Source organism: Rattus rattus, chromosome 4, assembly GCF_011064425.1.
Source record: "Rattus rattus isolate New Zealand chromosome 4, Rrattus_CSIRO_v1, whole genome shotgun sequence".
Classification (NCBI taxonomy): domain Eukaryota; kingdom Metazoa; phylum Chordata; class Mammalia; order Rodentia; family Muridae; genus Rattus; species Rattus rattus.
Window position 1 is genome coordinate 145,166,446 of NC_046157.1, and position 13,789 is coordinate 145,180,234.

Below are 13,789 nucleotides of genomic sequence, written 5' to 3' on the forward strand. Positions count from 1 at the left end.
GCAAGTTGGGAAACAAGCATTTTCTTATACCATGCAAAGCAGTTCTGCAGATACCATTTTCTTTGATGAATTACATTCCAATTATCACACGATTATAAGAGAAAGGCGCTTGACACATTTGCTTAAAAGGTTTTCTTTTCCCTTTTTGAGGTTTAGCATATGCGGTGTCACGTTACCCATTAAAACACAGGTGTGCTCGAGGCACGCGGACACCCTGAAAAAAAATCTCCACAAAGGAAATTTCCTTGCATCAACGTAAAGATATTCTAGATTTGATTTTGCAATGTGATGTTAGTCTCAAAGACCTGGATTTTCTACATCTTGGAAATGGTAAAGTTGACTTCTCAAGCCATACACATAATCCATCTCAGAGTCTTCTTTCTCCCTCTGGTAAGTCTTTCTATCAAAATGCTGACCCAGCCACAGTCCTTCAAACATAACCACTTCTCGGGGCGTGCTACCGTCAACATTACCATCCAGTCATAGAAAAAGTAGGCCCTGGAGAAATATTTCATAGATCTGCTAAAAGCAAATAAGATTGTTGCCGAGGCCATTTAAGCGAAGGAGATTCAAAGCACAGCAGCCATTGAGGCAACGCTACAGTGATTTTTCCTGCAAGCTCGCTATGTGGCACCAAGAAGAATGTTTGCCAAGGGCTCATCTCAAGATATGAACCAGCTGACACACTGCCCTCCCTGCACGAGATGTGCAGGGGGGACTGAAACACCCAAGAACAATATGACTTTGGAAGTAGAGACTGAGCGTTGGTTACGTACTGGTCACTGCAGTCTCAACCAGGGGCTGGCTTTCTCCGTTCCGGTTCTGAGCATAGACACTAACCACATACTCCACGGTGGGTTGCAAACCTTCAATGGTCATTTCTGTTTGTTCTGGAAGGGAAAGGGAAGCAATTGTAAAGTCCAGAAAGCCACCCAAGACACGCCTAAGAGCTCAGTGAGAAGCAGGTGCGATTTTCATCTATTTCTATGATTTTCATCTGCCGATCAGCCATGAAACACCCATTCCACTTGGAAAAGCCAGATGCCTCTTTCCTCTCAGGAAAACTTGTCCATTGGTAACAACACTGGGGCTGGGGAGCGTGGCCTCATTAGCAGAATGCTGATCTCATGAACAAACCCAGTTTTGATACTGAGTAGTACAGTAAACTGCGTGCCCGGAGTGCTAGCACTTAAGAGATACAGACAAGAAGATCAGAAGTTTAATGTCGTCTTTGCCTACGTGATGCAGTCCAGGCCAGCACAAACTTCATGAGATCCAGTTTCAAAAACAACTTGGCATGCTGCAGTCGAATTATATTCAACAATAAGCTTTACAACTTAACACGGTGCCCCCTAATTAATGAGGCTATTCTTGAATAAAGAAAGAAATTAAATTGATCTTAAGAAATTGCCGTGAGATCATGTATCTTGCAAGCCATTTTATATAATAGGAACATCAGATCTAGAAGGTTCTACAGGGTCTTCCTAGTGACTAAGGATTTAAATAGTTTCCATACTACTACCCAGGACAGTAGAAAAAAAAATAAAACCTAAAATACATGGATACCAATACTTGTCCTGTGAACAGTCTGTGAATGGGAGCACTGTACAATGACAACCGTTTATGAATGGGAGCACTGTACTATGACAACAGTCTGTGAATGGGAGCACTGTACAATGACAACAGTCTGTGAATGGGAGCACTGTACAATGACAACAGTCTGTGAATGGGAGCACTGTACTATGACAACAGTCTGTGAATGGGAGCACTGTACTATGACAACAGTCTGTGAATGAGAGCACTGTACTATGACAACAGTCTGTGAATGGGAGAACTGTACTATGACAACAGTCTGTGAATGGGAGAACTGTACTATGACAACAGTCTGTGAATGGGAGCACTGTACTATGACAACAGTCTGTGAATGGGAGCACTGTACTATGACAACAGTCTGTGAATGGGAGCACCATACAAACACCACATAGGACACTCACTTCAAATGGAAACTTCTGAGCTCCTACTGTGTTTGTCTTGCATGGTGTAACATTCTGGTTATTCTTACCTGGACTGACAGTTTGAGATTTTGTTGGTCCTAGGCCATTTTTGGGAGCGGTGGTCACTCTGTAACCTGTCACAGGAGAAGTTGAAGGCAGCCACCTGACACTGATGCTGTTGTCCTGGACATCCGTCACCTGCATCTGGGATGGCTTGTCAATTTCTGTAAGGACAAAAGAAAGCACTGACATCCCAGTACTTGGGGGCAGGACTGGACAAGCCCTTGCCTGTAGTTCTAGAGTGCATGCAAATGACCTTTGCTTCTGTGAATGAACTGCAGAGGCTTCTTCTGACAAGAAGAAAGGCATCAGCTTGAAGAAGGGAAGCCATGCATCCAGACACTATGACAACTAGTTTCAACCTGATTACTTCATTCCACAAACCAAACACTGAATATCTGTCAGGCCTTTGTCTCCTATTCAGTCAACACATGAGTCACTTTTTACAAGTATTTATGAATACTCTCTATGTCTATTGTAAATATATGACTGTAGCAGTTAAAAACAGACGAAAATGTCTGCTCTCGGGGTCTTCTTTGTACATTTGTCTCGAAATTCTATTACTCGTAGGTGTTGTTAGTTAGCTACAGGGTGGAGTGTATAGTTCAGTGATATAGCATTTGAGATATGTATATACACATACATATATATATATTAAAAAATGAAAAACAATTTAGCATGCTGCAGTAAAATCATATTCAACAATAAGCTTTATAACTTAACATGATGCTATATAAATATAGATATAGATAGATATATTATCTGGGATGACCATCTTCATAAATAACCCTGTGTTACCCCAGAAGAGAAATCTGTACCTGTTTGATAATTGATGGAAACTGGCTTGCTGCTGGCTGGACTGTCCCCACGGCCAGTGACAGCATACAGGGTGATGGTGTAGTCTGCTCCTGGTTTAATGTTGTTGATGGTGGCAGTGGACTTGCTTCCAGGCACAGTGAACTCCTGGACAGGGCTATTTCCTCCTGTGTGAAAGGAGTTAGTAAGTAGAGAATTTGAGAAGCCAGGAGTGACTCCAATATTATAAGCACATCTAAAGCAGTCTGTAAATCACTGGGCTTGCAGGTTCCCTCGTAAGGAGTGGCTGCTTTAACCTAGCCAGAACAGGCAAGTGTATTTATGCGTGTAGTAAGGAAGGCCTGATAAGTATATAAAAACCAGGAGAACGCTCAAGCTAATGACATTTTAACATCCCTGGGTTAAAATGTCACTGAGTTGTAGATTAACAGGCAAAAGGTAAAGAAATCCCCAGGAATGAGCTCCCTGGTTGATAATAAAATACCAAGTAGTCAGCCCTGAAATCACGTCCACATAAGCAACACTAAACAGACTCGGCAGGTTGTAGTTATACATATGTGTTGGATGTACATGCGTGTGTGTGTGTGTGTGTGTGTGTGTGTGTGTGTGTGTGTGTGTGTGTAAGACAAAGAGGACACGAAATTGAGAAGAAGTGGTGGGAGAGGGGCTTGGAATGGTTTGGAAGAGGAAAGGGAAGGAGAAAATGATATAATTATATTTTTAATCAATTTTTTAAAATTAAAAAGAAAAGGGGGACAAGAATGTGGCTCACTCAACCCAAAATGGAATGAAATGCATTCTTTACAAAAGGGTTAACAGAATATTTGTTAAATTTAGAAAACACTGAAAATAAAAAATAGTAAGAGTTACCAACGATAATATTTGTGAATATATGAATTCTTTCTCTCAGTTCTGTTCTCTACCCCAGCTGTAGTGCATGAACAACCCTTGAACTTAATATTATAGTCAATTAAACACAGCTTCAATGCATATTTGAGGAGAAAAAAAGAAAAAGAGGTTTTCTAAGTGGGCCTGCTAGCATTTACTCCTGCACCTACTGTCAGATTTCCAAGTTACCCTCCCGGACCCTGACCCCATAGGGGAGATGGCCCACAGTCTACAGACCTGTCTCTCCGTAGGTGATTCTGTAATAGCGCACAGAGACGGCGGGGGGTTCCCAACTGATGAGCAGGCTGGTAGGGGTGGAAGCGATGACCTCCAGATCTCTCGGGACATCAGAAACTAGAAAAATCACAGGAAAATGTCACGGCTATAACTTCCAAAGAAAGCTCAGATCCACTCTCTGTCTTTTCCTACATAACGGTTACATTTCCTTCATACGAACATCTAAATGCAACACGGAATTAGCAGAATGGAAATCTATGGAGAGGTCAAGGGAATTGTGAATTCTTTTTCCTCACCATTTTCTTTAGAAAACAATTTAAATCACATAAGTTAAAACAACAACAACAAAAACCTACAGAGGCACCCCCACCCACGCACTTTTTTTTTCTTTTTTCTTTTTCTTCTTTGAGACAGAGTTTGTGTTAACAGCCCCGTCTGTCCTGGAACTCGCTTTGTAGACCAGGCTGGCCTGGAACTGAGATCCCACCCATGCACCCTTAACTATGTGCTATTCGGAAAGTGGTCACGCACACCCCTATTCAGAGCTAAGCCACAGATGGTTTTGATAACAGGTCTCCTAATCACTGTCCCTGAAAATATATCTATCTGTGCTTAAAGACATAGTCTAGCCTGACTCACGCCACACAAAGCACTCTACCAGTGTGCGACACCCATCGCAGCCTTTTAAAAAACTTTTATTTATCTCAAGAAAAGGCCTCACTGAACTGCACAGGCTAACTTTGAACTCTCAGCAGACAAGGAGGGCCTTCCTGTCCCAGCCTCCCAAGTATCTGTGATTACATACGCATCTGTGCTACCAAGCCCAACCTTAAAAGAAAAAAAAAAAAATCATAGGTTTACAGTAAATTTGGTACCATATGTTTTTAAATGCAATCTTCTTAAAAATCAATAAAGATCCAAGCTGGGAATAGTAGCTCATGCCTCTAAGGCCAGCACCCAGAAGTCAAGGCGAAGCATCTTAGATTAAGCCTGGGCTACATCAGTTCTGGGTCAGTGTGGGCTAGGAGACTCTCAAAACATCAGAAATAAAAACTGACCAGCAAGATCACAGGAGCATAGCCAAATCAAGTGACAATTTCTCCGACCGAAAAAAAAATATCTTTTCAAATGTATTCTTAGAGGGAGAAATTTTTTGCCACACACACACAGGCTATCACTGCCCTCTTCCCCTTTTCATTGAGACACAGGGTCTCATTGTATAGCTCTGGCTGGTCTGGAACTCACTCTGTAGAGATCCGCCTGCCTCAGCCTCCCGAGTGCTGGGATCAAAGGCAGGCGTGCACTGCAGCGCCTGGTTCCATCACTGCTTTTTGAGTGTCTCCTGCCACCGTCTACTTTTCCAGGGATGCAGACTCAGAAGGCATGAAGCTCTCTCATAGCCTACACGGAACCATACGAATTCCACACCAGGGAATTTCTTTGCAGATTAAAAAACAACATTACCTGTGGATTGCTGGCCAATCAGTGGGGGGCTCTCCTCTCTGCCATTAACAGCAATGATGGTGACAATGTACTCCGTGCCCGGATTAAGGTTGGTGAGGGTGATAGAATTCCTTGAGGGCGGCACTCGGTCTTGCCTGGGTCTTCCGGCAGAATGCTCGGCGTGATGGCGGATGATGTAGCCGGTGATGGGGGCCCGAGGAGCCACCCAGTGGACGGTGAAGGAGTTGGCGGTGACATCAGAAGAATCAAAACCAGTTGGGGAGTCCAGACCTGTTTTTCCCACCCAAGGAGGGGAGCGAAAGACAACAACCACCAGCTTAGACATCCAGGACGATGTGGGGGGACACGACAGACCCTGCTATGCGGTACTGATAGCTGACCTCAATCGGTTTACACACACATGTCTTTTTTTTCTTTTTCAAAGTCAGTTTCTACATTATACCGAAATACTGCTATTTCCAAGGGCTTTAGCATTGTTCGGGGTCGGTTTTATATCAACTTGACACCAGCAAAAGCTATCTAAGAGGAAGGAACTTTTAATTAAGAAAATGCCTCTATAAGATCAGACCATAGGCAAGCTTGTAGGGCTTTCGCTTTATGAGTGATTGACAGGGCCCAATCCATTGTGGATGTGTCTTCTCTGGGCTCATGGTCCTGGATTCTATAAGAAAGCAGACTGAGCAAGCCATGGGGAGCAAGCTAGTAAACAGCACCCCTCCATGGCCTCTGCATCAGTTCCTGCCTCCAAGTTCCTCCCCTGCTTGAATTCCTGTCCTGACTTCCTTCAGTGACAGACTAAAGTGTGGAAGTGTAAGGCGAATAAGCCCTTCCCTCCCCAATTTCCTATTGATCCTGGTGTTTTATGAAAGCCAGCACAACAACTCTAACTAGGATAAGAACCCAGTGACATTCACCAGGAAACAGAGGGAACTCCATTGTTATGTTAAACAAAGTAACATTATTATATAAAACAAAGCCATCCAGTCTCAGAAAGACAAATGAGTTTTCGCATATGTGGATCCTAGATTTTAATTTTTCATGTGTGTATGGAGCATCTACACACATGTGCAGAGAACAGATCCTGAAACTAGAAGAGGGAATGTGGGGAGAAAAGAAGATGCCTTAAGTGGGAGAGGTTGAAAAGGGTCAGAGAATAGAGGTGACAAGGTGACATGAGAGCGGAAAAGGGGGGTTGTACAATAGTACAGAGAAGAAGGGGACCAGGAAGGGTGGCAGGAGGGCAAGGAGAGGAACGGAAGAGGTAGATCAACAGAGCTTGTGAAAACACCATGGTGGAAAACACCCTCTATGATAACTAAAATTGACTGATGGATTAATAAGAATTAATGTACCAACCCCACAAAAGGTGGAGACGCATTTTTTCAGACTCGACCTATCATTTCGTTGCTTAAAGTTGGTAGCCAGGGGTTGTCAACATGGCTCACCTGTTTTCTGTCTTCCTCTGAGAGGGATGCTCTCATGCTGTTCGTAGACGCTGGAGACACTGACTAAGTATTCAGTCCCAGGCAGGAGATCTGAAGAGGCAAGTGGGATTTGCTTTAACCTTGAGAGCATGAGAAAGCACAGCGCTCCCTGGACTCCTTCATCTGATAAAATGTCCACGAATTTGGTCCCATAGCCTACCTGTAGCTAAATGAGCATCTGCATCTGGAAATAATCTGCAAGGAAGGGCCGCTTTGTCCTGTGCCTCTGTCAGCCCCCCAGTCCCGCAGGTATAAATGGAACTCAGTCAAGTGTAAACACAGGGCATCGATACCCCTTTCATCCACTCGAAAGGGCATCTGTGAGGGCCACTGATGAAAGTTTTCTGGGAGTCTACGTTACCGTCTACCCATCACAACCACCATATGAGGTGGTCGGCGGCTTCCATGCTAGAGAATGTTAAGATGCACAGTTGGACAAAGCTTGACATGTGTCCTCCATGCCATCAATGATTTCAAGACAATGAACATATCCAGTTCCCCTAGGTTCGCTACACTGCCCCAAACTGCTTAATCTTTAAAATAGGGTAAGGATAACGTCTTTCAGAGGAAGTTCCTTTGGGGTCATAGCATTAGCATGACTCTTTTTTTCCTCTTTAACAAATGGTTTCTTAGCTCGTGCGTCAGGATGGGTATCCTTTACGACACCCTAGAATCCTAGGCTTCAGGGAGGTGGAGAAGTGGCAATGGTGAACTTGGGTATCTGGTCTCCCAAAAGCACCTGCCGCGCTACCCCTGACTCTTCAATGGCTGCCAAGCAGATCACTCCTCCACTGGAGCCATCCTGTTCCATAGCCAACACCAAGAGCATTGGCAGTGAACTTCAGACACTCATCCTTGGTCATGCCTTCCCGAAAGGTAGCATTAACATAGCCATAGATATATGAGCTCCCGGAGCCTCTGATGGCAAAAGACTGTCTTACCATCATACCCTCTGGGAACAGAGTACACCTGCCCTTAAGATACACAATTAACAGTGACAAGGTTTGGCTAAACCAGTGCCAACGTGTGATTCAGGACAACGTGGTTCCTACTGAGTCAGCAGAAATGGCCTTGTGGTCACAATCTAGTTAAATATCTGGGTCCTCTGGTCCTTAGCCACAAAGTGAGATAGGAGACCAGTCATGCTGCCCCTTTGTATCTCACTTTCTGAGACACATCTGAAAGGGAGAGTGGGTTTTCTCACCATATTTGTGAATGGACCTAAATGTAACTAGGTCTTCTCATGTAGAACCCCTGTACTTACACATCTTTCTACAATGTTGCAACCTCTGTTCTCTTTAATTCAAAATATTCTTTTCCAGTAGGAACCCAGAAGAGAGGATTTCTATAAACTGTCTAATAAATGTCAGTTGTTTTCTAAACTCTCAGGCTTCAGAGAAATTGTGCAAACACGTGTTTTCTGACTATGAACTAAACTTCTGTCTCACACAAAATTGATTCTAAGTTTTCTAATGCTAAATAGATCACCTGCTGGTGGTATATCACCCAAGAAAGGACAATAACCCAGACAGGCTGATCCCCATGATTCTTACTCTTTCCCTGGCTACAGAATTCATTTGGCAGTCACTTATTTCTGTGTGCTTGAGCAGAAAGTGTTTGACACTTGCCACTTCACAGTTGGTGCATTCCACTAAGATTTGTAGCGATCAAAGGTTTGCCACTCTAGCAGAAACGTTTCATCTTTCACGGTTTACAGTGTGTTCCTCTGTTACAACTCTCCTTTCTCCTAGGTTTTCCTCCCTGAGAATTTAGAATCCACTCATTGTGCTCCAGATAAGTGTCTACTGAACAAGCTACGTTCGAGCGCGTACTTGTTAGGACCACGGCGTTGTCTGAGGGTGAAATGGACAGCTCTGCTACATCCTCCTCGTTCTTCACAGGTGAGTAGCGCACCAAGAGGTTGGTTAGCTCAATGGACGGAGGCGGGGCCCAAGTGACCCGCATAGTGTCCGGACCGATATTGGTGAATCGCAGATCCGTGGGAGGAGGGACGGCTGATTTCAAATAAGGAAAATTGAGTTAATGCAATTTTAAAGTCAAAGCTAAAAACAGTAGCTGAAAAGGTAAAAACCAGTATCTCATGCAGAAAAGAAACAGTTACAGTCATGCAAACAATCTAATCTAATCTAGATCATGATACACTACTGTTAAAAAACAAAATAATGAACAAAACACTATAGAGAACACTGTTAGGCCCCTTTAACCTTTCTGCCATGATCAATGCATTTTAAAGAATTGTAGTCTACTTTCAAATAGGTTGGCTTTGTATCGTGGTTGTTATTGTTTTAGTACATTGATACCACGGAAGATTTTTATCCCAGGCTGAAGAGGCTTAAGTTGCCACACAGCAAAGACACAGAGCGGTACTTCCGAAGAAACACATGCACGCAGACAGAAAAGACAAGGGGTCCTCAGTTTCCCCAGAGTATCTACACACTACTGCATTGCTGTAATGTCATTCAGTGAACTCTACTCACAAGTGAGGGGGTTCATGCACAGTGGTTCTCAGCAATGTTTCTTCCCATGCAGGGCAGAGAACCTTTAAGATGTTGCATGCTTGTCTCTAGACTGTGGTTAAAGAGGAGTTTCTTTATCCTGCACAGCAACTGTCTAGAAGGCCCTGTGGTTCGCCGTCTTCCTACCCTGAGAACTCCCCGTCTGCTCCACCCTAATTTTTGATGGGTGTTTTATTAGCTACAAAGGATCGTGGGAACTTATCAAAAGGTAAGAGGAAGCACACAGCGGCACATTTTGGAGGTGTGTCTTAGTATAAACAGGTTTTCATCATTCGGTTTCATAGCCATACTTTACAAAAGAACAGCTCAAAGATCTGTAAATTCAATCTACTTTGCACTTCGTAAATCAGAGATCTAGAGTTCTTCATCTTCACATCTGTTTGTGCTTTGAACGAAAGTGCACGAGACTCTTTATAATGTCTCCATGCAGTTAGGCTAATGTATCCCTTATCTTTGAATGTGCCCTGTCTCCATCCCCGTGGCCAATCACTGGCTTCTCCTTGGCAACATCCAGATTTAACCACAGCGGTTGAGCAGCATGCAACACCATCCATGTCTCAAACACAGAAGACTTCAAGATTCACCCGTTTGCTGTGTCAGTGTAGTAGGGGCACTCTCTCCGCCATTAATGAGAGTGATAACGCTGATGTCATAGTCAATGCCGGGTTCCAGCCCTGTAACTGTGTAGTATCCTACTGAGGAGTCCACAAAATCTTCAAAAATGGGGATCCCTTCTCCTGCCGCAACTACTGTGATTCGGTACCCGATAATGGTGGAAGAGTTTAGCGGGGTCCACCTCAGGCCGATGCTTGAGTCAGTTATATCAACAAAGCTTAGGTCAGTGAGCTGGGGCACCTCTATTGAGTTACAAAGCAAAGAGGAGGCAAAAGGAAAAGTAGAGGCAAAAAAAAGAGGAAAAAATAAAGCAGTGTACATCAGGTGACCGGTAGTGAAATCGACAGAATGGTCAAGCAATGATGGTATATGCAATGTGTCCCAAATTATTTGAAAAGACTTCCCAAACATTAAGTAAATTTGCTTTCCTGGGAGAATAATGCGGGTTACCAGATTCTTTTAGGGGCTTTCTTCCATTTAGAAAATGTACCCAAATGGTACAGTTTTAACTTCTCAAGTGCTTAAGAAAGTCATAAATACATGGCCAATGTCAAAATCATTCTCAGAACCTGAACTTATCTGTAAAAGACACTGGCCATGTTGGGGGAGGAAGAACACAAAGCGTTCAGGTAAAAAGAAATAAAATCTTACAAAGGTTTAAAAAAGAAATTGGCTGGTTAATTGACTTATTTTCCACGTTCAAAACCCACGACGGCATCATGACCCTGGTATTAATATATGTTGTCAATGTGCCACTCAAACTCACAGTCAGGCCAAGGCCAGCCAGCATTGAGCACTGAGCCCATTCCACTGCCAACATTTTAATTCATGTAATTTAATTAGTATTCATAAATGCATAACAAAATACTGCAGAGGGTAAAAGAGTCTGACCAGCGCTTTCATTCTGCAGAAGACTTGGGACAAACAATGAACCTGTCCCTAGCCGGGCCTTTGTTACTCTGTCTTTCAATTCAGAAGAAAGCAAGCCCTGGAGGCCTGGCCTTTACTTCCTTCCTTTCTGTCATTTTCACCCCACTTCCAATTTTAAAAAGGATTAGAAGCTGCAAGATAAAGATTTGGATTGTCAACCAAGTGTGTTTCACTGCTCACATATGGAGACAAAGACTGTTTTCTAGATAACCGTTGGAGGTGGATATGGATTGTAAAAGCCGGGCACAAATGCCCCAGTGGGATGCATTTACCACATTACTTTTAGCCTGTCAGCACTGGGTACAGACACGCGACACTGTTTAGTAATCTTTCCATGTGAGCAAACAGTACAGAGTTAATGCCGTGGCTGCACTCATCACGTACCCATGGCAACAAAAAGCATCCCGGGGAAGCACAGAGAGTGAAGCAGAGGTAACAGGAAAAAGCCTTCATCCAAACAGTTGCTTTTTGGCTTTGTGGGATTTTTGGAGAGCGCACTGGGAGGGTGGCATTAAATTCCAATTGTATCGGACATACTCAGCTATCTGGGATTAAGATGCTAATCCCCACTGCTACTCAAACTGCCCCTCTGAGGAGAGCAGCTTATTTTTCTATTACCTGGGATGACGGTATCAGAGATAGGGGCACTTTCCTTGTCATCTTTGACAGTGTAAACACTGACATTGTACTCCAGGCCAGGATTCAGGTTGTCAAAAGTGCAGGAACTCTGATCGGCATGAACCACTTCTTCCAAAGCGGTCCCCTGCTGCCCGTTTGTGGGGGTAGTGGTTATTCTGTAGCCAGTAATATCTGGAGTAAATACAGAGAGGAAGTTACCATACAGAACATTTGGGACCCAGGGTATATTAAACTGAACGCCAATGATGGACCCATAGAGGAGAAGGGGGGACAAAGGGGCGGGGCAATGACATACCGATAGCCAGAAAGTAGGAATTAGTTTTAATCTTCCTACTCTGAGTGACTAGTCCAAGGCAATTTATGGTAATTTCACACAATAACTAGAGAATCTGAGAGTCTCCTGCACTCAGAAATGAATGTTTGAGAAGAAATGCTAGCTTGATCATTTTACATTGCACCCACTGGGTGACCTTACACACCTGTATAAATGTGTTAAGTGCAAAATAAAATCATGGGAACTTTAACAAAGATAAGCAATCTTAGAGAAGACCTGAGACTTTCCTGTCTACAAATTCCAGACTCCTTTTACTATTTTATCGTGCTTTTCCTTATGAGTGACCTACAGGAGAACTGAGGAATATTCTATTTTTTTTTTTTTTTTTAATGCTCTGAGATCACTTTCCACCTAAACATTCTCCAAAGACTATAAAGGTTTCAACTATGGGAACGGGGCTGGGGGAAAGATGGAAAACAGAAATATAGATGCTCATTCTAGAAAAAGAATGTTAATCATAGAAGAATCCAGAATTATGGAAATTGGGAAGTCAAGGTATTAAAGAAAAGGAGGCATCAATAAATCTAGCAGTGGCCAGAGCTCTGCAGGCCAGGCTGGAAGAAGACACCACAATACTGACCCACCGAGAACAGGAATGAAAGTATATTCTGTCAGTGGGGAGAAGGTGACCATTACCGTGTTATGTGCTAGGAAACCCAATGGGACGGGAAGTCAATAATGTTTCGGTCATTTCCTTCGCGACTGACCACTGAATGGGCAGGCCACTGAAACCAAAGATTAATGATCCCGCTGGCCAGGAGCAAAGAACGTGTCAGCTTCAAGTTTCAAACTGGGAGTAACTTATCTGGAAACAGTGTAGCTGTCACATTATATAACACACTGCCACAGAGATGTTTCCTATTTCAAAAGGAGTATTTTTATAGATAATTGCCTGACACACGTGCCCGAGCAAGGGTAGGAACGGTGGAAGAAATTACTTCTACAAATTACAGACTCAGCGGATAAATTGTTGGCCATGTACTGATGAGGACCTGAGTTCTTATCTCCAGAATCTGCACAAAGCCAGACACCAAGGAACGTGTGTGAAATCCCAGTGTTGATGGACAGCATTGGGAAGTGCAGACAGGAGAGTTCCCAGAAGTATCAGCCTCCCTGTCTTCAACAAGATGGAAGGCAGTCATGTACACTGAAGGCTATCCTCTGACCCCATACACACACTGAACCACCTGAACTCACACACATGAAAAATGCATGTATGTAGGCATGCATCCACCATACAAATACTTATGTGTGTGTGTATATAATATATAAAGATAGATACAGATATAGTTTACAGGTTTGTCAAGACACAACCCACACTGTGACCCCAGGCTAGCATTAAGATTCACTGTATATACCAGGCCAGTCCTCCTGCCTCAGCCTTACTGTTGGGATGACAATGTTACTTTTATAAAATCATTATTGGTGAGTAAAATTAGAAGCAATTGATTAACGAACCGAATATATTGCCCCAATTAGTTTGCTCCCATTAAGCATGCTCTCAAAAGCAAGTAGCATGGTGTTTCATTACGTATCCATAGGTTATTATAGGTCAGCTCTGCATACTGAGCCAACATGGATTAAAGAAACAAAACCTGGTTGAAAATAATTTGGAATTGTACTGGGCATACACTCTTGGTACTGCTCCCAAAATAATCTAGTAGGGCAACTACTTCCACAGCACTTGCTATTTGTTAGGCTACAAGTAACCCTCAGATAGCTGAAGTACACAAGCAATGTATAGGTCATACGCAAGCACGACACCATTTTATGCAATGCTGAGCAGCTGCG

The 13,789-nt window shown here is 43.3% G+C and overlaps 1 protein-coding gene across 10 annotated transcripts in view; it reads right to left on the reverse strand.

Annotated features, from left to right (window-relative positions):
- Positions 1-13,789, reverse strand: part of Fn1 (fibronectin 1) — a 67,770-nt gene that overhangs the window by 17,975 nt on the left and 36,006 nt on the right. For 6 of the 10 annotated variants that reach the window (XM_032901311.1, XM_032901308.1, XM_032901307.1 and 3 more), the window contains exons 24-31: positions 11,644-11,835; positions 8,776-8,958; positions 6,905-6,994; positions 5,460-5,729; positions 3,996-4,112; positions 2,873-3,037; positions 2,063-2,218; positions 777-890 (exon numbers count right to left, since the gene is read on the reverse strand). In XM_032901311.1, the coding sequence (XP_032757202.1) occupies positions 777-890; positions 2,063-2,218; positions 2,873-3,037; positions 3,996-4,112; positions 5,460-5,729; positions 6,905-6,994; positions 8,776-8,958; positions 11,644-11,835 (1,287 nt within the window). Of the gene's footprint in view, positions 1-776; positions 891-2,062; positions 2,219-2,872; positions 3,038-3,995; positions 4,113-5,459; positions 5,730-6,904; positions 6,995-8,775; positions 8,959-10,064; positions 10,338-11,643; positions 11,836-13,789 lie in introns of all 10 variants that reach the window. The other 4 variants (XM_032901309.1, XM_032901305.1, XM_032901303.1 and 1 more) reach the window with 1 other exon arrangement.